The sequence below is a fragment of the Phyllostomus hastatus genome, unplaced genomic scaffold (genome assembly GCF_019186645.2).
Source record: "Phyllostomus hastatus isolate PE091 unplaced genomic scaffold, TTU_PhHast_1.1 phas_scaffold_193, whole genome shotgun sequence".
Classification (NCBI taxonomy): domain Eukaryota; kingdom Metazoa; phylum Chordata; class Mammalia; order Chiroptera; family Phyllostomidae; genus Phyllostomus; species Phyllostomus hastatus.
The window spans coordinates 1,454,044-1,479,550 of NW_025334015.1; the positions used below are offsets into that span (position 1 = coordinate 1,454,044).

General features: G+C 47.4%; 1 protein-coding gene across 4 annotated transcripts in view; it reads left to right on the forward strand.

The window, feature by feature from the left end:
• Positions 1-25,507, forward strand: part of SORL1 (sortilin related receptor 1) — a 155,564-nt gene that overhangs the window by 124,640 nt on the left and 5,417 nt on the right. For all 4 annotated transcript variants that reach the window (XM_045860140.1, XM_045860143.1, XM_045860142.1 and 1 more), the window contains 15 exons: positions 1,905-2,036; positions 2,969-3,095; positions 3,284-3,453; positions 5,154-5,266; positions 5,497-5,601; positions 6,382-6,454; positions 9,616-9,698; positions 10,921-11,017; positions 14,947-15,131; positions 16,057-16,176; positions 16,983-17,147; positions 18,872-19,046; positions 19,937-20,043; positions 22,674-22,866; positions 25,274-25,486. In XM_045860140.1, coding sequence (XP_045716096.1) covers positions 1,905-2,036; positions 2,969-3,095; positions 3,284-3,453; positions 5,154-5,266; positions 5,497-5,601; positions 6,382-6,454; positions 9,616-9,698; positions 10,921-11,017; positions 14,947-15,131; positions 16,057-16,176; positions 16,983-17,147; positions 18,872-19,046; positions 19,937-20,043; positions 22,674-22,866; positions 25,274-25,486 — 2,058 coding nt within the window. The remainder of the gene's footprint in view (positions 1-1,904; positions 2,037-2,968; positions 3,096-3,283; positions 3,454-5,153; positions 5,267-5,496; positions 5,602-6,381; positions 6,455-9,615; positions 9,699-10,920; positions 11,018-14,946; positions 15,132-16,056; positions 16,177-16,982; positions 17,148-18,871; positions 19,047-19,936; positions 20,044-22,673; positions 22,867-25,273; positions 25,487-25,507) is intronic.

Consider the following 25,507-nt stretch of genomic DNA (forward strand, 5'->3'; position numbering starts at 1 on the left):
TCATGTTTCTGCTTTAGTAGTTTTAGGGCAGCTCCTAGGTATTTATGTTTTTGTATAAGTTCCCTGGGAAAATCTCTTAAGAATCAGTTTTGTAGATTCTCTGTTCTGAGATTACTACAATGGTTTAGTGGTCTCTTGGTAATTTCTTTATTATTGGTATAGTCATTGTGTAGAATATTGTATGTATATTTGCATAGGGTGGGGAGAAGGAGCTGTGGGGTAGGGTTAGTCTTGAGCCCCGATAGAAATGATAGTTTGAACTCAGAAAGGCAAGGTAGAAGCCCCAGTGTAAGATCTGGGCAAACAGAGGATCAGGTGTGTGTTAGTTTTCTGCGGCCACTGTAACAATCACCACAAACCTCAAGGTGTTTTAAAACCATTTTTTATTATTGACACTATTATAGATGTCTCCATTCCCCACCCCACTTGTCCTCTTCCACCCAGCCCCCACCCCACCTTCCCTCTGGCTGTCACCACACTGTTGTCTGTGTCTGTGGGTCATGCACATCTGTTCTTTGACTAATTCCTTCACCTTCTTTCATCCAGTCCTCCCCCTACCCCTCTGACAGCTGTCAGTCTGCTCCATGTGTCTGTGCCTTTGTTTCTATTTTGTTCCTTCATCAGTCTATTTTGTGTATTGAATTCCATATATGGTGAGGTCACATGATATTTGTCTTTCTCAAACTCAATGTCTTAAAACAATGCACATTTATCTCCTTACAGTTTTGTAGGTCAGAAATTGGACATGGGTTTTACCAATTAAAACCCAGCTGTGGGCAGGGCTCTGTTTTTGTCCTTGCCTTCCCCAGCTTCCTGAGCCAGCAGCCTCCTCTGTGCTCACACCTTCCCCTCTGACCGAACTTAGGAAAGGACCTGCGTGATAGGAAAGGGCTCTCCTAGGTTATCCAGGATAAACTTCCTATGTCCAGGCCAGTAACTTAATCACATCTGCAAAGTCCCTTTTGCTACATAAGGTGACATTTAACTTGTTTCCAAGGTTAAAACATGGGTGTCTTTGCCCTGGAGGAGCAAGAGTGATTTAAGACCCTCCTCCCTGGTGGTTGGGTTCTGACGTGGCCTCTCCTATCCAGAGCTGGGCAGGCTGTGTGAGTCTGACCAAAGGAAGTCTGAACTCCTGAGCCTGGGCCCGGTTCACATTTGCTGGGAGCAGTAGATTCATATCTTCTCTGTATCCTTTCTCTTCTTCTCGCTTTTGTAATTATCTGCAATAGTAGATAGGTCACTGCTTACTTTTTAGAGTCTTATGGAGTCTCATTATTGTTTATAGTCATAGAGTTGCCTAACTTTTAATTTACCATTGCTCTTTATTTGCAGTATTTCATTTTCTGGTAAAAAGTTTTGAAACCTATATAACTAAAATACTACATGATATGGGCACGCCTCTCAGTATCGTGATGCATCTTGTTGTTACTAGTATTACTCAAACCAGAAATCAGAGTGTTATGCTGGAATGGAAGCTAATATAGTAACAAAATAATCAATAGCTATACAGACTTACAGTTACAACTTCTTGATGCCTGTTGTCAGCCAGGCACTGCTCCAGGTGCTCGATCTCATTGGACCCCTGTAGACATAATAGTGGTGGTGCTGTCAGCCCAGTTTTACAGACAAGAGCTGAACTTGGGTGCTGTTAAGCAGTTTGCTCCACATCACACAGAACCAGGATTTAGAGCCTGCTTTGACTCCAATCTCTCGCTTGCCACGAAGGCAGACCCCAGGCATTCATGTCGAGTGAGAGGTGGCCTCACAGTGCCTGCTGGAGTTGCCTCTTGTCATTCCAAAGGCACGTTTTGACACAGAAGCTGATTAGTTCATAAAGCACAAACCACTTTTCCCAAATGTGGGAAATGTTTCGCACAACATGGCCCTTCCCTGTGTTTCAGCCACACACAGCACCTTGACCTGTCTGAGCGGGGAGTTCAGGTGTGAGGACGGGGAGGCCTGCACCCTGCTCTCGGAGCGCTGCGACGGCTTCCTGGACTGCTCCGACGAGAGCGACGAGCGGGCCTGCAGCGGTAAGCGCGCGTCTTTGCCCTCCTTGGGGCTCTTCCTCAGGAGAGAGCCCTTCCGAGCTTTGCCTCAGTCTGAAATTGAAACAGGTTTCTTCCCCATTGTGGAGTACCAAGTGAGGCGAGGCTTGTCCTGCCTGTGACACAGCTATTTCCCATGAGGAAAGTGCTGGTCTGAGGTTTGTTTTCCAGGGACTTCCTGAGTCTGCATCATGTTGATGCACCCTTGCTCTCCCAGCACCCCAGCTTTGTGATGGCACCAACGCAGTCCTCCTCTCTGGAGTGGTTTTAGTGACTGTCTAGTCCTTCAGGGTGTTGCAGTGGAGTACCACAGACTGGGTGGCTTACAAACAACAAACATTTATTTCTTGCGGTTTGGAGGCTGGGCCATCTGAGGTCAAAGCACCAGCAGACTCAGTGTCTGGTATGGTCCTATTTCCTGGCTCTCACTGTGCCCTGACATGGTGAACGGGATGAGTGAGATTTCTGGGGTCCCTTGTGAAGATACTAATCTCATTCAGGGGCTCTGACTTCATGATCCAATCTCCTCCCAAAGACCCACATCCAAATACTGTCACATGGGGGCTAGGTTTCAGCATGTGCATTTTGAGGGATGCAAACATTTACTCTTTAGCAGTAATAGATCCTGCTGTGACATTGGCTGTGTACTTAGAGCATCATCTATTGAGAAGCTGCTTTAAATGAGTATAGACAAGGAAGCAAAATGCAAGGAAAAAATTACTACTGGGAATTCAGGAGACAATGCGAAAGGCTGTATAGGAGGGTTTTAACTCTGTTTTCTTGGGTGTCTTCTAAGACGATGATGGGGCCTGACAATCTGGATCAGGGTAGATCTCTACAAAGTCAAGGAACCTCTTGCCTCTTCTGAAATTCAGGAATTTGTAACATATCTCTCCTTGTTTCCCCTTAATCTCTAGATGAATTAACTGTGTACAAAGTCCAGAATCTTCAATGGACAGCTGACTTCTCTGGGGATGTAACTCTGACCTGGATGCGGCCCAAGAAGATGCCTGCTGCTTCTTGTGTCTATAATGTGCACTATAGGTGGGTCCAGTTGCTACTGCCTCTTATGTCCATAATGTGCACTAGGTGGGTCCCGTTGCTGCTGGGGGAAAGCGACTTGGCCACGGGACAGTCTGTGAACCCTGTGATGTGCGCAGAGAGGCTCTCACCAGCAGAGTCAGCATCTGCCACCCTGTGCTCATGTGACCGTGTTTTCTTTTCTTGGCCAGGGTGGTCGGAGAGAGTGTGTGGAAAACTCTGGAGACCCACAGCAGTAAGACAAACACGGTACTGAAAATCTTGAAGCCAGACACCACCTATCAGGTGAAAGTCCAGGTGCAGTGTCTGAGCAAGGTACACAATACCAACGAGTTCGTGACTCTGAGGACCCCAGAGGGATGTAAGTGTTACAGGTTATTTTTATGGCACAGAAAGACCTCATGTGGGATTTTCAGAGAGTTTCCCAAGAATGCTTAGGAGTGTGGGAGCATAATCAATGTGCCTCTAAGGTTTTAAAAATATTTACCAAAATTCACCTGTCCAAAGGAGTTCCCCGTTACCACAGTTAGGTGAGCTCTTCATGTACAGCTGCCACGAGACCTATGTGCTGTGACTTTATGAAGTTCACATGTGTTAAGTAGAGCCCAGGGCATTGGATAGTCTGCGGAAGATTACATGGGGAGTTGAAATGGAGAAGTGCATCACTCCCAGGCCCTGGGAGAGCCCCACACATGTTGCAAGGGTCTTGCCGGCAGTCAAGGTGGGAAACCAGCAGAGAGAACAGCAGGACCTTTGTCAGGGTTCTTGGGTGGAGGTTCCCAGACTAAGGCTAGATTGGTTCAGTCCAAACCCAGAAGAGAGGGTTTTGGCAAGCTTTATTGGTGTCTTACCAGAGGGGTTTATAGCCGGAAAGCCCTGGGAGGCAGGATGCTCTTAAACAGAAGGTAGGGTCCAGCTGCTCACCACCACCCATTAGGTAAATTCCAGAGGCAGAGTTTGGTGAGAAAAGAGAACTTCCATTCACAAGCTGCATAGTCTGGGGGGACGGCTGGCACCTGCCTCAGAGCCCCTCCCTTCCAGGACACGCCAGGCTGCACCCAGAGCCCTCCTCCCACTTAAAAATGCTGTCCTATAGGGACCACAGGTGGCTGCAGCACAACCACTCAAGCAGTTCAGCTTCTTTCCCTGCCCTGTTGGGCCTCAGGCTCCTTCCTGAGTCTGCTCACTTGGCTAGCACTGCTACTGCCCCTTCCCACACTGGGAGCCTGGGGCCACTGCCAACCGTGGTAGCCTGCCATGTGGGGACTCTGTCTGCTGGTGCCTGGCCACACAGCTTCCAAGGATACCGGGTCCCACAGCACTTCAGCCCATGTGTCTGTGCCGTGGATCCCAGGGGTAGTAGTGAGTGTCTGCCTTCCCTCTTTTTAAATCTCCCAGTCCAAACATCCATGCACTCTGGACTGGTTCATCTGCCCCTGTTGCCAAATTGACCTTTAAGGTACACTTGCCCCTGGGTCCCAAGGTTTCCACTTCAGTCAGGAACTGGGAGGGGGCAGGAGGGCTTTTCCCTTTGTCCAGCACTATCTAGCCTCACACAAGTGCTGCACAATGACTTCCTCCTGCCCTGTCTCTGCCTGGAGGCAGGGAATCTATCCTCACACACTGCCCTAGTTTGGTTATGGGGTGGGGCTCAGGGTGAAGCTGGTGCACTGCCTCAGGCAGTCTCCTCCCATGGCCCCTGTCCCCCTCCCGTGTTGGGTCTGGCTAGGTCTACCTGTTTCAAAGGGAAGGCTGTTTGTCACAGTGGCTGTTGGAGGACCAGGGCCCATGGAGATGCAGTGTACCCCATTGACTCCACCATGCAGCCCTGGTGGGCACAAACACCTCTAAGACTCGGCTGCACTGTGGTCTGATGCGTAGCCTGCATTGTGGGAAAGGGGAAACGTTTCTTGTCGATGCAAGCACCACTAGCAGCCCTTTCTAGGAGAAAGGTCACAAAGCCAGCCCCAGAGTCTTTCTTGTCCTTGTTTTAAGCTTGGGGAAATTCCTCCAGTTGACCAGTATGCAGACAGGTTTTAACCCCATTTGATTCTCTTCTAGTGCCAGATGCCCCTCGAAATCTCCAGCTGTCGCTCTCCAGGGAAGCAGAAGGTGTCATTGTGGGCCACTGGACTCCGCCCAGCCACACTCACGGCCTCATTCGAGAATACATCGTGAGTGTCTTCTAGGCGTGGACCATGGGTCAGGGTGCAGAGTGGATTTCTGGGTTTGTGCTGGAGCAGAGGAATATTCTGGGTGACTAGGCTTTGATTTGTAAATAATGTTTCATCTCTTAGAACATTTTGCATCCCCTCTTTCTCTCTCCTCTGGTCTCCCTGTACAGTGTTAGGATGCCCCAGACCTTTAGTTTTGTCTCATGAAACAGGTTTGTGTCTCCCTTTAGGTAGAATACAGTAGGAGCGGCTCCAGGATGTGGGCCTCACAAAGGGCCGCTAGCAACTTCACAGAAATAGAGAACTTACTGGTCAATGCTCAGTACACTGTCCGGGTGAGTCTTCCACTGTCTAGGCCCCTGGCTCAGTTGCAGAATGTGGGGAGGCAGGTCCTGTTTCCTGAGGGCTCCCTGCTTACATTTTCGTGATGCTTAGCAATGTGCATAGTACCCAGCCCCTTGCTCTGGAGGGTAATCCTTCCTCCATCTCTTAAACCACTGTCGCAGAGAGCTTGCAGTCAGACTTTCCTCAGATAACCAAGAGTGTTGGCACTGCTGCTTTGCTGCTTTTTGCCCAGGTGCTCAGCAAACTTCCCAGCTGCTGTGTTTCTGCACTGACCTCTTTCCTCCTTGTCTGTGGCTGCAGGGTGACGTAGTGCTCTAAGTGGCATTTATAAACTGATACTGTGAGGTTCTTACAAAATATATTATCCCTATCTTGAGTATAAAAGAGGTAGATTTTGTGCAAATGTGTTTTTTGAGAGCCTTAAGTGCATGTGTGGGCTGCCTTACACTGATGAGTCCCTCGATGCCCTTTACCACATGTGTGTGCAGTTGGGAGTGAACACGTGGACACACACACACTCACCCCTGCTATTCAGAAAAACCTCGACCTTCCAGAATCCCAGTGCTATTCCCATTCCCTGCACCCAGGCTCCTTCCCGTTGCCTCTTCCCCCTCTCACTTCAGTTACTGGGGCCTCTGAATGTCCTGCATCCCTCTGCATGTGTGTTTTTATGTCCCATTGCCAAAGTCTCACTCCTTCAGCTCCCTAGCAGTGCTTGCTGTTGGTGTGTTGCCTTTATTCCATACTAACTCATACTCTGATTTGAAAAGGTGGCTGCAGTGACTAGTCGTGGAATAGGAAACTGGAGTGACGCTAAGTCTATTACCACCACAAAAGGAAAAGGTAAATGATCCCGCGTTTGCAGAGTCAGAGAAGAGAGCAGCCCTGCAGAAGTGACTTCCAGTGTGACTGGAAGATGCCAGCGCATCTCACATGGCCTCTTTCCCCAACACATGCGATGGGTACAGCCTTTCTGGGTGACTTTTGAATTATTCCTCCTCCTAGAACTAAGCATTTCCTTTTTTAAAAAGATTTTTAAAATGTATTTATTTTTAGAGACAGGGGAAGGGAGGGAGAAGGAGAAGGAGAGAAATGTCGACCTGTTGCCTCTCCTAGGTGCCCCCGCTGGGGACTGGACCTACAACCCAGGCACCTGCCCTGACTGGGATCAAACCTTTAGCTTTGTGGGACAATGCCCAACCCACTCAGCCATATTGGTCAGGGCAGGACTGAGCATTTTCTATCGTGCAAACATATGGAGGGATTTCAAGGGCCATCAGTCCTGGCCCTTTGTGCTTATACACAATATCCAAAGTAGAAGGTGTCCTTTCCTTCCACTAAAGGTGCACGTTCCTTTACCGTGTTTTCAGTAGAGTACTGTGCAGACATGTACTGCAGTTCCCAGTGGCAGCGCTGCACAGTGCTCAGGGGTGGTTTCCAGCACTGGAGCTGGTAGTACAGTGGCTGGTTGCTGCCAAAGACCAGGTAGTCTGAAGGGCGTTCCTCTTGGTGTGCATCAGCTCTTCTGATTGAACCCTGAGGGCAACTCTAAGAGCAGATAAGAAACTGCCAAGAGATTACATCAGTTATCACAAAATCAGTAACTAACAGAGCCCAATGGGAACCTGATCCACCTGTCCCCCAGGCCTATGCCCTTGACCACCATGAGCCCGGCTGCCTGGCTGGATGTGTGCGTGTGGCCACAGTGTGGCCCGGCTTGCTGGGCAACTGACTTGTCACCTGGCACAGCTGGCATGTGTGCCTCAGGAGGGCAGAGACCTGGTCTGGTTTCCTCTGCTCTGTCACTGGGATCAAATACGAACCAATGGAATAGTTGATGAATGCATGAATTGAAGCAATTAAATGAAGGTTCTGGCACACTTTGGAAGACAAACTGCATCCCACCTGTGTGAATGGTTTTCTTGATCTTAGCCTTGGCACTGGAGCTTTTGTTTATGGACTTTTGGGTATCAAGGCCAAAAGTGTGGCACAGAATGAGGTTGGGTATTTTACTTTAACCTGAATCTGTGAAAAACAGGCTCTGGGTCTTGAAGAATCACTGTCTGGCAGCCTCTGAAATTTGGGGGGCGTTGAGGTCAGGGCAGCAGGCAGCCACATTCAGTAAAGCCATCCAGTCTTCACAGGGATTAGGAAGGGGGTGCTGACTTCACACGACCTTAGAAAATCAGTGTCAAAATATACCAACTCTATGTGCTGGAAAGAAGGGACTTCGGAAGGTCAACAAAAACCGTGTACCTTGAACTTCCTAGGCATGACTTACAGCTGCCTTTCACAAACTCAGTGGGTAGTAGCTTCTTTTAAAATTCTGTTACATGATTTTGATGAATCTTAGCTCCTGGCATGCATTTGGTTAGAATCTATGCAGGAGGCAGCTGTGTGCTAAGTCAAAAAGAATGATATCTGTGACCTCATATCCCATATATCCTAATATATCCTAACATATATCCCATATGTCCTAATAATGTTGAGAAGACAAAGGAGGCAGTGGTATCAACCAGAAGCACCACATTAATTAGTGAGTGTAGTAGATTAATAACAGCAAGGAGAAAAGCCACCAGTTAGCCAGCACTTTCTTTTTTTAAGGTTTTGTTTATTTATTTTTAGAGAGAGGGGAAAGGAGAGAGAAGGAGAGGGAGAGAAATATTGATGTGTGAGAGAAACATCAATCAGTTGCCTCTCAAATGTGCCCCAGTGGGGGACTGAACCCACAACTCTGGCATGTGCCCTGACCAGGAATCAAACCTGCAACTTTTGCTTTGTAGGGTGAAGCTCAGCCCACTGAGCCACACTGGTCAGGTACACAGCACCCTTTGTGGAGTAAGCACCATGTTTGTTATTTTACATGAATTGACCTCTCAGTTCATATCAATGCCACAGGTATTCTTAAGCTCAGTCTGTGGCTGAGGAAACATGTTCAGAGGGGATCCTGACCTGTCCCCAGGCACGTGGTTAAAACTGAGGTCAGCTTAGTAGTAGCACCTGCACTGTTTTGCTCTGAGTTGGCTGCCCGAAATGCCTAATATCCTTTTTTCTCTGGTTACTGTGTTTTCCTCAAGCCCAGTTTTATTACACGGTTGCTTATCTGGAGAAACTCCTCCTTTGAGGAGTTTCCTTTGAGGCTCTCTTGCCTTGCCTGTACCAGAGGCCTATGTGCTGAGAGTCTAATATGCAAGTTGTCATTTAAACATCATCTCTTGAGAGTATTTATCCCACTGAGCCCATTTTGATTTTGTACAGCAGCGCTCTTTGTGCCTCTGTGGGCAGACCTTCACCAGGGCCAGGGGGATCCTGGTCATGTGGGCTGAGACCTGGCTTTTCCCTTTGCTTCCCTCCTTCCCCTTGCTCTCTCTCCAGTTGCTGGTGGCTTTCACAGGGAGCACTTGACTGGAAAGGGAGAGAAAGGGAGTATTAGTTGAGTGCTAGACATTACACATACATCATTTTAATGAATTTTCCTAGCTCTCTAAAGTGTAGACTGCATCTTCAGGATCAATGAGGATAAGTACTTGCCCCAGATACCCAGTTCATGTCCAAACAGGAATGTGAACTCAGGTGTGTCAGATGCTGGAGACTGTGCTATTCCTATTTGCTATGTGCACCTTTATGTTTGCCACATGCTGTGCATCCTGCTGTGGTTCTTCCCAGAGGACTCGAGGCCCCTGGATCTCTGTTCATGCCAGTAAAGACGCACTCACCACGCTCTCTGCCCTGGGCAGAAATGGGGTTGTTTCGGGGCCATAAGTTGTGGAACATCACAGCCCGACTTACCTGCCAGGACAGCTGTGTGCTCACCTGATGACTGGGCCCACCCACAGCTTCCAGAAAGCAGTGGTGAAGGATATAGATGAGTGACAGCAGCCAGAGAAACACCCTTCCTTCTCCACAGAAGGAGCGCTCTGTCTCTGGAGCATGAGCACTGTGGAGCCTTGCCTCCCTCCCTTTCAGCACGTGGCTTCACTCACTGAAATGCTTTTTGTTTTCAGTGATCCCACCACCAGACATCCACATTGACAGCTGTAGCGACACCTCGCTGAGCTTTACCCTGACCATGGAGACGGACATCAAGGTAGCATTGAAATTTCAAACGGCCATTGGGCGGGGTCTTGCTGCCTGTGGGAAATGACACAGCAGAGTCCAGAGAGATCCAGGGAAGCTGAAACACCAGGACAAGTCCAGGCCCTTTCCCCACCAAGAGCAACTTCAGTTTTCACATGCACTTATTCTGCCTCTGCCCGGTGCCTTTCTTTTTTAATCACATAATTAAATGGTTTACAGCTAGAGTGCAAATCAGGAGGTGGTGTGAACAGAGTACATATGCCCTGTGATTTTCAGCTTTATTGGATTTCCTGGTGCTACGTGCTAATGCAGAGGCTCCTGCAGTAGAAGAGTCTTAGGAGAGAGAGTCAGATGCTTGCAAACGTGGCCACTTAGGCTCACCCAGTATCTTCCTCTTCCACCATCACCACCCCCTCTGCCCAGCCCCTCTGCAGAGCCACAGCTGTGCCACAGTTACCTGTGCTCCATGGTTTCTCAGGCTGACACTGCCTTCCACAGTGTCCTTTCTTGTCCAGGTCCCCTCAGAGCCCTGCCTGTCTGTGAAGGTGGGACAAACAGCCCCCAGAGTCCTTGTGCCATTTATTGAAGTACACTTTGATGTCATGCCTTTGGCTTCAGAGATAGATGATGCAATTACTGGCCTTATTAGGACCATGTCTAGCTGGTGTTTGCTCTTGAAAACCTTTTACTTGTTGTCCCATATTTAAAGATCTTGATATCAAACCCTTCCAGGAGCTCAGGACTTAGAAAGGGCAGTCTTCCCTGATGGTGGATGCACTTGCTCCTGTTAGACCATGAGGTCCAACCAAAACCCGTCCGAGCTGACCTTTCAGCCTCAATGGCAAAGACCGCCTGAGCTGAGATTTATCCTTAATGACTGTAACCTGGTTATTTTTTCAGTTTTTCCTCTTTCTACCTTTATTAATTGGTTCTCATCCTTTTATTAATTCTATATGAAATAATTCTATATAATACTTCTATATGACATATAGAATTGATTATATATTAATTTCTTGTTTCATTGAATGTATGTTTTATATTATAAATGGAATCACATTTGTTTTTAGAAGTAGGTGGTGTATCACTAAACATTCAATGATAGCACAAATGGAGCTGGCAGAAAGATCAAAGGAAACCATTTGCCCATTGTGAGAAACGAGGAAGCGGGGGATCCCAGGTTTGCAGTGCTCTGTGACTGCTCTGCTTGTGACATGTGTTCTGGCTCCTGGCAGGTGAATGGCTATGTGGTGAACCTCTATTGGGCATTTGACACCCACAAACAAGAGAAGAGAACTTTGAACTTTCGAGGGAGCATCTTGTCGCACAAAGGTAACACTTGGGAGCTCGTCTGTGTGACAGGAAAGAGTAGGCTAGGCCTGTGCTTTTTGGCACTGGAAGTAAGTGTGTGTGTTTGTGTGTGTGTGTGTGTGTGCGCGTGCGCATGCATGGGCACGTGTGGAGGGCTCCTTAGGCCACCATTTGGGGGCAGAGTGAGGATACTGTGAATGACTCCTGACTCCAGGGAAGGGATCCCTGGGGGTTTCTAAGGCCCCATCTAACCTGATGGTTCTTAATGGAAATTGTAGACTTCAAAGGAAAAAAATTTGAAAAGAAGCCAGATTGACCCCACACAGATGATTTTTGAGTTCCAAAAGGAGGAGTTCCTGGATTTAGTTATCTGTCTCTCTTCTGGTTTGGTGTCCTCTTTATTTGCTAATAGGAGGAGGGCTTGGCATGTTACTGGTGTTCAGCCAACATCCATCCAATGAGCAGACGAGCAAACTGAGTGAAGGGAGGGAGCTAACTCCTCCTGTGTGTGAGAACGCTGTGGCCCCTCTAAGATTCTCATACCTGAAATGGGCTCAAGGAAGGATTTAATTTATTTCAGATTTAATTTAATGTATTTACTTCCATGGTGAAGGCTGCATGTGAATGTGGAGAACAATACAGTGTCCTCCTTTCCACTTCTGGCCTGTTTGCAAAGTGCTTTTGATCACATTTTATTCCCTATGGGAGATCAGTCATCATCTTTCTGTGTTAGTGGAAAATGAAGGCTGCCCAAGGAGGCCTCACAGGATTAAAAATAGCACTGATTACTTACTGTGTACTGGCATTTACTGGGGCTCTCAGATTATTTTGTTTCACATAACCCAGTAATAAGTCTGTGGGATATGCTCATTTTACTGATGAGAAAAAGGGCTCAGAGATGATTAAGTAATCCCTCAGAAAAGGGAGGATGAGGATGTGAACCCACATCTTTCTAATTCCAGAGCCTGTGATATCATTGCTCTTGTGTGACACCAGTGGAAATAGGGTCAACAGAAAAGGCTTGGCTATTGCTTGAAGTCTGTGTACGGCTAGCTATGTGCCAGCATCAGGCCAGGCACTTTCCTTATAAACTTTTTAAAAGAAATCTCCATAGCCAACTTCAAAAATTGCTATCTTTTTCTCTTACAAACTAAAAAATGGACTTAGAAAGTCTGAATAGGACTTCCCGCCAAGATGGAGGCATAGGTAGATACACTGTGCCTCCTCACACAACCAAAAGAAGGACAACAATTTAAAAACATAAAACAACCAGAACTGACAGAAAAGCGAACTGTAAGGAAGTCTGACAACGAAGGAGTTAAAGAATTATTCATCTAGACCAGTAAGAGGGGTGGAGATAGGCAGTTGGGCAGAGAGGACTTGCGGCAAGTTGGTGGCTGGTGAATCTAGCGAGGTGGTGGGTTGTGGAGTGGGGTGCACAAGGCTACAGCTGGCTAGCAAGGCAGCAGCTGGCAGACCCAGCAAGGCAGTGGCTGGTGGAGCAGGTGGTTCCACATTTGCACTCAGATAAACCGGGAGAAATAACTGGGGAGTGGGATGGTCTGCACAGCCCAGGACCCCAGCACAGGGAAATAAAGCTTCAAACCACCGATTGAAAACACTGGTGGGGGTTGAGGAAGAAGGGGGAGAAACTCCCAGACTCACAGGAAAGTTCATTGGAGAGACCCACAGGCTCCTAGAATACACAAGCACACCCACATGTGAATCAGCACCAGAAGGGCCCAATTTGCTGCTGGGAAGTGGAGGAAGTGACTGAAATCTGTCAGAGGGTGGAGTAAACACCATGGTTTCTCTTGGATCCCTTTCCCACGTAGAGCATCACAACACAGCCCTGTGGGTTACCCAACTCAGGGGGAACACCTAAGGCTCCGCCCCTCACTACTTGTAACAGGCGCATAAAAACAAAAACAAAAAATGGCCCAAATGAAAGAACAGATCAAAGCCCCAGAAAAAAATACAATTAAGGGACAAAGAGATAGCCAACCTATCAGATGCACAGTTCAAAACACTGGTAATCAGGATGCTCACAGAATTGGTTGAATTTGGTCACAAATTAGATGGAAAAATGAAGGCTATGCTAAGTGAAATAAAAGAAAATGTACAGGGAACCAACAGTGATGGGAAGGAAAATGTGACTCAAATCAACAGTGTGGACCAGAAGAAAGAAACATCCAACCAGAAAAGAATGGAGAAATAAGAATTTGAAAAAATGAGAGGCTTAGGAACCTCTAGGACATCTTTAAACATTCTACCATCCAAATTATAGGGGTACCAGAAGGCGAAGAGGAAGAGCAAGAAATTGAAAACATATTTGAACAAACAATGAAGGAGAACTTCCCCAATCTGGCAAAGGAAACAGACTTCCAGGAAGTCCAGGAAGCTCAGAGTCCCAAAGAAGTTGTACCCAAGGAGGAACACACCAAGGCACATCATAGTTACATTAGCCAAGATTAAAATGAAGGAGAGAATCCTAGAAGCAGCAAGAGATAAGGAGACAGTTACTTACAAAGGAGTTACCATAAGACTGTCAGCTGATTTCTCAAAAGAGACCTTACAGGCAAGTAGGGTTTGTAAAGAAGTATTCCAAGTCATGAAAGTCAAGGACCTACGCCCAAGGTTGCTCTATCCTGCAAAGCTTTCATTTAGAATGGAAGGGCAGACAAAGTGCTTCCCAGGTAAGGTCAAGTTAAAGGAGTTCATCATCACCAAGCCCTTATTATATGAAATGTTAAAGGGACTTATCCAAGAAAAAGAAGATAAAAAATATGAACAGTAAAGTAACATCAAACTCACAATTAACAACCACACTGAAAACAAAAACAAAGGCAAACTAAGCAAACAACTAGAACAGGAACAGAACCACAGAAATGGAGGGTTAGCAACAGGGGAGTGGGAGGAGCAGAGAGGGGGAAAAGGTACGGAGAATAAGTAGCATAGACGGTAGGCAGAAAATAGACAGGGGGAGGGTAAGAATAGTATAGGAAATAGAGAAGCCAAAGAACTTATATATATGACCCATGGACATGAACTAAAATGGGGGAATGTGGGAGAAAGGGGGTGTGCAGGGTGGAGGGGAGTGAAGGGGGGGAAAAATGGGACAACTGTAATAGCATAATCAATAAAATATATTAAAATATATTAAAAATGTAATCAATAAAATATATTTTTAAAATATATTAAAAAGAAAGTTTGAATACTTTGATCAAGGTGATATAACTGAAGTGTAGGGTCACACCTTGAATCCAAAGTCATTCTGGCTCCGAAGGCCATCCTGTTCGATGTCCTTGTTCACGGCACTTCTGCTTCATGATAGCATTTCCACCTGTTAGAAAGGGGATGCATGCTTATTACAGAACATCTAGAAAACAAAAAACGGTAAATAAAAATTTTTGATTTCCTATAATTTCAATTCCCATGATAACCACTCTTAAATTTCAGATATTTTCTGACCTAAAATTTTCTCTTCATTCATCTTCTGTATCCTTTTTATGAAATGAGAATGATACTATATGTACTTTTATATCCTGCCTTTTTACTTAACATGAAATTGTGATAATTTTCAAAATCTCATTAAATATTCTTGGAAACAACATCTATTGGCTCCGTAACAGTTAGTGGAATAGGCATGAGGTTGGTGGCGTGTGCGCGGTCTCGCTGCTGCCCTGTCACTGGGCAGTCAGAGTGTGTGGGTCCCACTGTGAGGAACGCCGTGCAGACATCCTGGCTGCACCGATGCCGAGTTCCTCTCTGATTTCCTGGGCTAACCAGGTTAGAGACTATGTTACCTGTAGGAGTCATTAGTAAATAACTCTGAATGATTCTGTAAAATGGTGAAAGTCCTTCAACATGTGGGGCTCTGTTAAATTGAGAGATCACACCTAAAATAAGGATGTGTATATCAGGACACAAACTCTGTTCTATGTTCGCAGTTGGCAATCTGACAGCTCAAACATCCTATGAGATTTCTGCCTGGGCCAAGACAGAATTAGGGGATAGTCCTTTGGCATTCGAGCATGTCATGACCAAAGGCATCCGCCCACCCGCTCCTAGCCTCAAAGCCAAGGCCATTAATCAGACGGCAGTGGAATGTGCCTGGACCGGCCCCAGGAATGTGGTGAGTCAGCCTAGACAACCTGCTGAATGTCTGCAGAGAGGAGGGCATAATGTAGTGAACTACCTGTGGATTCGGACCACAGCCCCCTCAGCCTCAGCCTTGCTGAAAGCTGCTCCTCTTGGCTTCAGAGGGTGAGGGGTCCAGTGAAGCCACCTGTGGGAGGCTCTCACCTTCCTCTGCCGTTCCCTTGGCATTGACACCCTCCACCATGACACTGACTTCCATCGTCACTCTCCATGTGCGGGGCCCTTCATCATGCACCCTGGCTCCCTTGGCTCTTGGACCCCATCTCTGGCCTCTGGCGGGTCCCACTCCTTGCCATGGTGGCTCAGGCCCACTGAGCTCGGGTCTACTCAGGCTCTGAGCCTTTGCTGTGGCCTGGTCATCCCAGCTCAGTAAGAAGCAGTGCTCTGCTGAGGCGGAGGGAATGATGGGTGTCCACCAGGCAGCTGCCTGCCCTGCTTTTCACCCTCCACAGGTTTGCGCAGCTTCCTAACTCACTTGGCATATCTGCTCAGCTCCCCATGTTGGGGCTTTACACTGGTAGAGTGCTACCCTTTTGGGGGATCTCTCTCTTGTCCCTGGCTCATTCTGTAGTCTTTTAGTATAGCATCTGACTGTTCCATGCTTGCAACCTGTTGCTTACAGTTGTATCTCTTTTCCTTCTCTGCTGTCCCTGCTCAATCCCAAGGTCTTTGAAGGTGGAGACCATAGCTGGTTCCCTCTGCAGGGGTGGGTGCTGCCCTGGCCTGGCACTGCCCTGGCCCACTGTGCCCTCTCCAGGTGCTGAGGAAGTGAACACTGAATGAAGACTTAGCTCTGAGCACTCTTGACATGGTTCCCAGGGTCTTCAATTAGGGACTTCAAGAGTGTGAGGTTTCTGGCCACTGAGCCGATGTCCTGTTTTATTCTCTCTTCTTGCTAGGTTTACGGCATCTTCTATGCCACATCCTTTCTTGACCTCTATCGAAACCCAAAGAGCGAGACGACATCACTGCACAACAAGACAGTCATTGTCAGTCGGGATGAGCAGTACTTATTCCTGGTAAGCATCCTGCACCAGAAAGCCCAGAGGAATTTCTCTTTTTAAGGGATGTATCAATTCCTGAGCTCCCAGCGCCGATCCAGGCCCTGGGGCATTGGAGGGTGGGCTTCAGGATCCATGTTTGTGGGCAGGGGATTGTCCCTCACTCGCATGGCAACACTGTGTTTGTTTGGAACCGTTGTGGGCGGCCTCTCCCACTGTGGCTCTGCGCTGAAGGACTGAGGACCGAACAAGGGCATCACAGGACTATATGAGAGCTTTTCTCAGATTCTACTTCTAGGAACTTCGCCCACATACTCTTAATATGTGTGCCGAGACACATGGAAAAATATGTTAGATATACTATTGCTTATGATTACAACAGATTTGAAACTAATGTCCGTCGAGGAGGACTGGTTACAAATAGCATAGGTTCCCTACAAGGACTGCAGGACAAGCATCCAGAAGAAACAGAAACATGACAACTCTGAATGTGTTGACATGGGAAAGTTTCCACGCTGTATTATTAAGTGAAAAGTTAACACAGTGTATATGATATTGTTTTCACTGTGTGACTCTGTGTACACACAAGCATCTCTAAGTGTGTGTGTACACAAACAGGACTGTCTGTACTTATATGTGCATAAGACATTTCTGAAAGGAAATAAAAAACTGTCACCAGTGGCACCTCTGGGAGAACAAATTAGACATCTGGGGTAGGTGGGGAATTATTTTAGGTCACATACTTTTTTGTGCCATTGTAATCGTGCCCTTTGAAAAAACGGGCTTGGTGAGGATGGAGTGAGTCCACAAGGCGCTTATTTCAGGTCCGAGTGGTGGAGCCATACGAGGGGCCGGCCTCTGAGTACACAGTGGTGAGGATGATCCCGGATAGCAGGCTTCCGCCCCGTCACCTGCACGCAGTTCACACGGACAAAACTTCGGCTGTTATTAAATGGGAATCCCCATATGACTCTCCCGACCAGGACTTGGTGAGTGGGCCCTTTGTCCCGGAATCCTTCTGCTTCTTAGTGGGGTTTGGGGCCAGGAGGGGAGGACCCTGTATTAGGGCAAGAGCCATAGGCCTGGTGACTGGAGCTCAGCATGAGGCCCCCCTTCTGTCTGGCCAAACATGGGAGGTCATTATAGATACCTTTTCTGAGTTGTTCCTTCCCCATTATTCCCAGCTGCAATATTGGTTTTCCCTCCTCCTCTGCCTTCTCACATTCCCTTTACTGGCCATCCAAAATGGATTGGCAGACAAAGGCCTGCAGACCAAGCTCAGGCTGTTCTGTGTTTGAAAAGAGTGTAATTAAAACCAAGTACACCCATCATTCAGGTGTTACCTGTGGCTGCTTTCATGCTTCAAATTACATAGCAGTGCCCTTGTGGGAGAGACTGTCTGGCTCTCAAAGCCAAAAATACTTACAAACTGGACCCTCACATTAAAGTTTGCTGGCCCCTCTAAAAGAAGAGGCACTGGATCTAGAAAACACTCACATTTCTCTTAACCCAGTCTGCTTTTCCTTCCATCCTCTCTGTCCTGCCCAGCTCAGCCCCAGTGGTATTTATTTATTTATTTATTTATTTATTTATTTATTTATTTTAAAGTGTATTTTATTGATTATGCTATTACAATTGTCCCAGTTTTTTTCTCCCCTTTATTCTCCTCCACCCTGAATCCCCCATCCTCCAGCATTCCCCTCTTTAGTTCATGTCCATGGGTTGGACATATAAGTTCTTTGACTTCTTCATTTCCCATACTATTCTTAACCTCCCCCTGTTTATTTTGTACCTACCATTTATGCTTTTTATTCCCTGTACCTTTTCCTCCATTCTATACCCTCCCCAACCCTTCCTACTGATAACCCTCCATGTGATCTCCATTTCTCTGATTCTAGTTCTTTGCTTAGTTCATTTGGTTTTTGGTTGTTATAGGTTAAGTTGTTGATAGTTGTGAGTTTGTTGTCATTTTACTGTCCACATTTTTGATCCTCTTCTTTTTCTTAGAGAAGTCTCTTTAATATTTCATAGAATAAGGGCTTGGTGATGATGAATTCCTTTAACTTGACCTTGTCTGGGAAGCACTTTATCTGCTCTCCCATTCTAAATGATAGCTTTGCTGGATAGAATAAGTCTTTGCCTTTCACGACCTGGAATACTTCATTCCAGCCCCTTCTTGCCTGCAAAGTTTCATTTGAGAAATCAGCTGATAGCCTTAATGCTTGGTTGCAGAGATGCCTCCTGACGCTTGGCATCTTTCTGAGGACTGCCTGTCCCTCTGTGTCCCCCTTTTCCCCACATACGTAAGGAGTGACCTGGGAGAGAGCAGGTAAAGCTTGTTGTCCTTTGACCACGTTCATTCGTTATCTCCTCTGACAACATCCCACAACTGTCCCAGTGGTGGAGATAAGGAAGTCGAACCCTGGATTTGGGGTTTCCTTGCCTGTTTCAATCTACCTGCTGATGCCACAATGAGTACGGCTTTCCCTGGGGTTGTTTCTGGGTTGAATTGATAATTCTCTGCACAGTCCTGGCAGTGATAACTTGTTGTAAGATTGGCTCTAGCCACCCAGAGGCCTCCCCAAGAGCAGAGTTGGACTTTGGGGCTCAAATGTTGTTGCTGTGGGTTACAGCCACTGATAGGTTATGTTACCACCCTGACCCATAAGGAGGAAGAAATGCCACATTTCTGCTTACCTGTCTCTTGTCTCAGTTATATGCAATTGCAGTCAAAGATCTAATAAGAAAGCGCGACAGGAGCTACAAAGTGAAATCCCATAACAGTACTGTGGAATACACCCTTACCAAGTTGGAACCTGGAGGGAAATACCACGTAGTTGTCCAGCTGGGGAACATGAGCAAAGAAGCCAGTGTGAAAGTCACCACAGGTGAGCAGGGAGGGGTGAGGCCCACTTGCACAGGAAGTGCCAGTGTCCCCAGCAGCGTCAACGTGGGGCAGGGCAGTGCTGCATGGTGGCTGGGGCTCTGCGGGTCCAGCATGGCTGTCGTTTTTTATATCCTGCCTCTTTTCATTTCCTCCCTGCTAGCTTGTTTTGACAGTTTTAGGGAAGAAGTGGAGGAATGACCGAGAGAGGTAGGAGCTAAAACTGAGTGTTTACCACTAAAGCCAAGCATTGCATCTGGGGACCTGGGTGAAGTCGCAGTGGTTCCCTGTGGCAACACTCTATGCAGCGGTGGAGGCAGACCAGTGCCTGGGTGGTAGACTGAGGGTGACTTTGTGCCTGCCCAAGGTGGCCTTTGTTCAGGCTCACAGTCAAGAAGCAGGTGATGATCTCGGTTGTGGGGACAGTGGCTGTGTCTGTCATGGAGGCCCTCAGCATGGGCTGTAGGCTGGGGCCATGCGCAGCTCCCCTGTCTGGAGGCTGGGCTCTCCAGCCACTCACTGAACTCTGGACCCCTCTGGCTCTGAGAACAGGATGCAGATGGGTAGCAGAGTGAAGTCCAGGTCCAGTCCCCTCCATACCTCCCTTTGTATCTCCACCCTGTTTGTTTCTGGATCTTCTTGGGTCTAAGGGCTACTCAATTAGTGTCCAGATTTCTTGGCTAAAGATATTATAACAACAACAAAAGAAATGCCAGTTAAAAGGTATCTACCATATGCTAGGCTCTATCCCAAGCAGTACGTGTGTCCCATACCTTCCTTAAATTAATCTAACCCTTCAAGACTAGTGTTCTTTAATCTCCCTTTGACAGACAAGGCAACAGTGATTTCAGTGTGTAGCCACTAATTGCATCCTGTTTCATCTTTAATTTTCAGTTTCATTATCAGCACCTGATGCCTTAAAAATCATAACAGAAAATGACCACGTTCTTCTGTTTTGGAAAAGTCTTGCTTTGAAGGAAAAGTACTTTGAGGAAAGCAGGGTGAGTTCCTTCCTTCTTCTCAGTGACTTTCAGCATCTAACTGAAATACTGTTTGAGAGATGAGTTCCTCAACAGCAGGTTAGAGGATGAGGGAAAGAACAGGCAAGGGTGGGAACTTGAGAATTAAAGCACCGTTTTCTGTGGGATTGCTAATTAGTGAAGTGTTGATACTGCCCATTAACAATGAGAATCTTTGCACTAAGCATGTTTAGGTCCTGAACTCATCTCCCCCTAGAAGACAGTAGTGGACTGGTACCCTTCCTGTGCATCCTGAAACTAGACTGGGGACCTATCTTTCTCAGACAGTTTTGTTATTGGTAGAAGTTGAGTTCTTGCGGTGTCACCAGAAAAATAATTTTCTGAGACCTGCATGGGAAAATGGGGCTGTGTGGTATGGTTGATTAATGATGTACAATTAAGGGGGTTCTCCTCCCGACTTTCCCAGTGTCCTATCTCCATTTGTCTGGATATGGAGAAAGCCCAGTCTTCAGTGGGATCAGTATCAAGACGAGGTCCCAGAGTTTCTGCTCCACATTAAAGTCCTGTGCAGGCCAGATTACCCTGTGTTCCCAGCCGCCATCCATTGCTGTGCTGCAGAATCAGCCTCCCTCCTGGAGCCTGCGTGTGGAGCCCCCACGGCCATGGGCCACGTGGCTGTGGAGGGAGGACGCACAAATGTGCAGGACAAGTACAGGTCTCCCAGGCGAGAGAGAAAGCTTATTCCTTTGGAGTCCATGCCATCTGCTGCAGGCCTGGTAGCTGCTCACGTGCTTCCCCATGGTCGTGTGCTTCCAGGCTAGAGGGCACATGAATGGAAGGATGGGCTCGAGAGAGAGCATCTTTGTTCTTCTGGGGTTATATATCTTCTGCTTGTAAAAGACCAGAAGCTTTTCCAGAATGACCAGCAAACTTCCAAAACTTTCATCAACTTTGGACAGGGTCCATTCCCCATTGAAACTGAGAGGCCTGTATGCTCCAGCACCCCCCTCCTGAGCCCCCCAACAATTGGGTACTGGGTGAGGGGGGAGAAGTGTTAATCCCCTTGGTGGGGCAGAGTTCTGTGGTCCCCTGGGGTGTGAAGCTGTAGCTTCCTAGTGAAGCAAGCAGGCTCATGCTTCCCATTTTATTAAGCTCAATGTCTGAAAGAAGGTTCAACTTCACAAGCAATCTTAGACGACAAAGGTGTGGCGCTTTGACATTAAATTGGCAATGTTTTGGGAAAAGAGTATTTACCAGTATGAGCAGCAGTTGGGGAGATAAGTGCTCTGGGAATGTGCACTGGTTCAACCTTCTGTAAGGCACTTTAGGAAGAGGCATCAAACACATTAGAAGTGTTCGTACCATTTGACCCAGCCAGTCTTTCCTTTTACTCGGAGGGAACAATGTATGTAGAGAATTTATATCCCAGGCTGTTTGGAGTGGTTTTATTTACATCAGGGAGGAGGAAACAACCTCAGTGCTCAACAGAAGAGTACTGGATGAATAAATTGTGGGTGGTTGATGTTTGTGTCACTTCAGTTTTCTCTTTTATGCCTTTGGTATTTTGCAAATGTTGTACCCCACCTCTGGGTATACCTCTATTGTACCCCACTATTTTCTGAGACAGAAGATAGTGAATGCTAATGTGTCAAGAAGATGTGGAGATGGGATTCCAGGCAGGTAGCTTTGGGAGACTGGGTTTGGCAGCTGGCAATCATTCGGGATCCTTCCTGTGGGCAGAAGCCCAGCACTTGGGTTGGGAATTCAGGTCAGCAGTCCATTCCTGGGGGCTCTGGTAGAGTGCTGTGTACTCTTTTCCACCCCTGACTTAGAGTTCCGAGAATAGACAGGCCAGGGCTAGGGGGACCAACATGAGGGTCTCTTTGTGGTGGTGAGGGGTTTTGGCGCTGGGGTGCCTAGGGATCAGCAGAGAAAGCCAGTAGCTCACACTGGTCCCTGCAACAGGTGGGGCCCAGGCTGTCCCAGAGCGACTTTCTCAACACAGGCCTCCGGGGCTGTGCCTGAGTCTAGCTGGATGAACATTTACATCATCCTGTCCTCCAGAGCCGGCTGAGGCAGTTTTTGATTTAAGACCCGGCTGATCTGGATCTGCCATCTGCTTGGAAGAGCTAGAAGGCAAGGAGCTGTGGGTGTGGGCTGACGATGGAGTGCCCATGCATAGTTCCATAGAGAAATGTCCTCTTTTTTCTGATTCGAGGTCTTTTTTCTTACCCCATTTCAGGAGTCCGAGGCATCTTGATTTACTATTAGATCCCATTACAGCAAACTGCCACTGAATTGTCCAGATTCTCTGTGACATTTAATATTGCATGAGACCAGTGAGCTGCTGACCAGAACTCTGGATGTGTGCTGCAATATGTGCTAATGTGGTTTTTGTCAGGGCTGCACTTGCTGCTTCTGCTGGGCGCTCACGAGGGGTGTGGTGGTTAGGTGAGACAGTTGGTAGGGAAAATGCCCATTTCCTGAATCCAGTATCTCCATGGTACTGTAAAGAGACTTCATAAGGAGCCCACAATACTTTGACATCTATGAAAGCTTGCAGTCAGGAGCTCATACAAGGTTGGAAGCTGTCACAGAAGCTATCAGATTCTTTCTTCGGCTCCTGAGCAATCTCTCCTGTTTGTTTCCAGGGCTACGAGGTGCACATGTTCGACAGTGGCATGAATATTTCAGCCTACCTTGGAAATACTACTGACAACTTCTTTAAAATTTCCAACCTGAAATCGGGTCATAATTATACCTTCACTGTCCAAGCAAGATGCCTGTTTGGCAGCCAGATTTGTGGGGAGCCCGCTCTCCTGCTATATGACGATTTGGGGGCTGGTAAGTTGGCATGGCTGCCAGTTTCTGGCTCTCTTTCTAGGGAAATGCATCAGGAATGTAGTGTGGATCGATGAACGTGTTTTTCTATGAAAATGTGTTGTTCTATAGTGCATTTAAAAAATTCAGTTCATAAGAAAATCATTTATGTGCCAATTTAATCAGGTACTGATTTATCTGTAAATACTTCCTGAGCCAGGCATGGTGTGAGGAGCCAGAATTACAAGGTGACTGCATTCTGGATGAAAAGCTCAAGCAAGGGAAGGCAGACAGGCTTTGTTTAAAAAGGAAGTTCCATTTGAGAAACACTAGGTTAATAAGTTTGTGGTTTTGTGTTTTAGGATTTTTCAGAGCCTCCAATAGGCTCCTATCTGCTATGATTCTCCAAGTTAGTAAATAGTTTCCTTGTCATGGGTAGCTGATTTTATGGCCTTCCCCTGCGTTTTAGCTGGGAACCTGGGTTTAGCCTGGGGTCTCTCTTAGGGACACTCACAGCTGTGGGATCTTGCTGAGGGCAGAGGAGGGGAACCTTCTGTTCACACAGAAATTCTGCTTATTTTGTAGTTGCTTGGCCAGGATTTCAACAAACTTTTGCCACTGGTCTTTTTAGTCTCATTTACTGCCAGCCAAGAACTAACCAGTGCTCAAGCCAAAATCCTGTGTTGGGCTGTTGTGCCCTGTGTCCTGGGCATGTTCAGGTGAAATACTTACCCTTGGTGCTGCCCTAAACCAGGGGAACCTTGCATACCACATCCCTTTGGAGAATCATAGATATTAGGGGTTCTTAGAAGGTCCTGCAGAAAACAGACAACAGAACTCTTGTGAGCCTGGTGTTTCATGAATAGAGCCTCCCTTTTAAGTGAAACCAGTCAGCAACCGTTAAACAGACTTTGGGAAACACTTGCTGTGAGGACAGCCACCGGTGGCCTCTGAAACCAGAATTTCAGACAGAGAGTACTTCCTGGTTCTGCCTGTCCATCTGCATGCCCCATGCCAGGCTCTCCCCGTGGAAGTGGGGTGCAGGCTTGCGCCCTCCTGTTGCTACCCCCACACCATCTACATCCTGGTGCTCCAGCCCAGGGTGGTCCTCTCATTCACCACCTCACAGGAAATATGGTGGCTTTTTGTTTGTTTGCTTGTTGTTGTAAGTCAATAATGAAAGAAATGAAAGATGCCAACATTGAATTGCTAGATGAGGCTTGCAAGAAAAGGCTCTCTGGCCTGTCTCTGAGAGTCCCCTATTGGGAAAACACCCTGGGCAGCTGCTGGGTTTCTGTATGCGGCGGTGGCCTGGCCCACGGTGCAGCCTCAAGTTGAGCGAGACTCCTCAGGGAGACTGCAGAGCCCGCTTGCTTCCTCAGCTAATACTGACTCCCCAGTTCCATTTTCCTGCCTGAGGCTCAGGCTCCCCAGAATTTCTGACTTTAGAAATCTACCCCTTTCAGGAAGACTGGCCCGAACCCCACAGGGGATAGCTTTGCCCTAGAGCAACGACTGTCAACTTCTGTCACCTCGGGGCACATGCAGCCTAGTTACCACAGCACACCAAAATGTACATTTTTGCCAGTCTGACCCCAAAATAGGCGTAATTTTGATTCATTCACACTGGATAGCTATTGTTGTGTTGCCTGTTCTCATTTTTTATTTGCCAGTCTGAGGGAAAAGAGGGCAAATAGTCAGGCACTGTAGGCTTTAAAGATGCCGGCAGCATGCTGGTGGAAAATCACGCCCTAGGCCCTGTCAGTTTGGCATCACGAAGTGTGTACTTGTTTGAGACAGTAGACAGGGCATAGTGGTTAAGTTAAAGACGCTTAAGTGGCTTTGCAGAGAGTTTTTTAAAAATGTTGGATGTACGCGAAAAGGCTCTCTTGCTCTCTCTCCTATTTAAGTGCAAAACCTCATAAAACCTCATGAGCTGATAAGTTGCTACTGCAGTAAAGGAGTCTCATTTTTGTCACTTGATGGAGTTTCAGGTAATTGTAGGTTGGGGGGTCTTTGGTGCTAAGTAGGGGAAATAATTGCAATCTCATTAATTAGTACTCTGATTTCATATCCTCTTATGGAAAGCAAACAAGTGATCTTAAATAATAATGCTAATGAAATCAATGTTGATACCCCAACAAAGGTCTGCCTTCCAAGAGATTATCTAAATAACCAACAAGGCAGTGATTAGGCATCTAATGTAATTACCATGTTTGCATGCACGAGGCCCGAGTCTATCAGCTCAAGGCAAGGAGCTGGGGAACACTCAGGCATGTGCAGGGGGTGCGCCGGGCAGGCGGTCTGCATAGGTGTCGCAAACTGCTAGCTTCTGTGGTGTATGTGGGAGGGGGGGGTCACTGAGGAGTGGCCTGGTTTTTTTCCCTGCCTTTGCATTGGAGGCTTATGGGTTGTCATCCTCCCTCGGCAGGTGGGGATGCATCGGCTGTCCAGGCTGACAGATCTCCTGACGTAGCTGCTGTGGTGGTGCCCATCTTATTCCTGATCCTGCTGAGCCTGGGGGTCGGCTTTGGCATCCTGTACATGAAGCACCGGCGGCTGCAGAGCAGCTTCACTGCCTTTGCCAACAGCCACTACAGCTCCAGGCTGGGCTCGGCCATCTTCTCCTCGGGGGATGACTTGGGTATGTGGTTCCTCCTCCCTT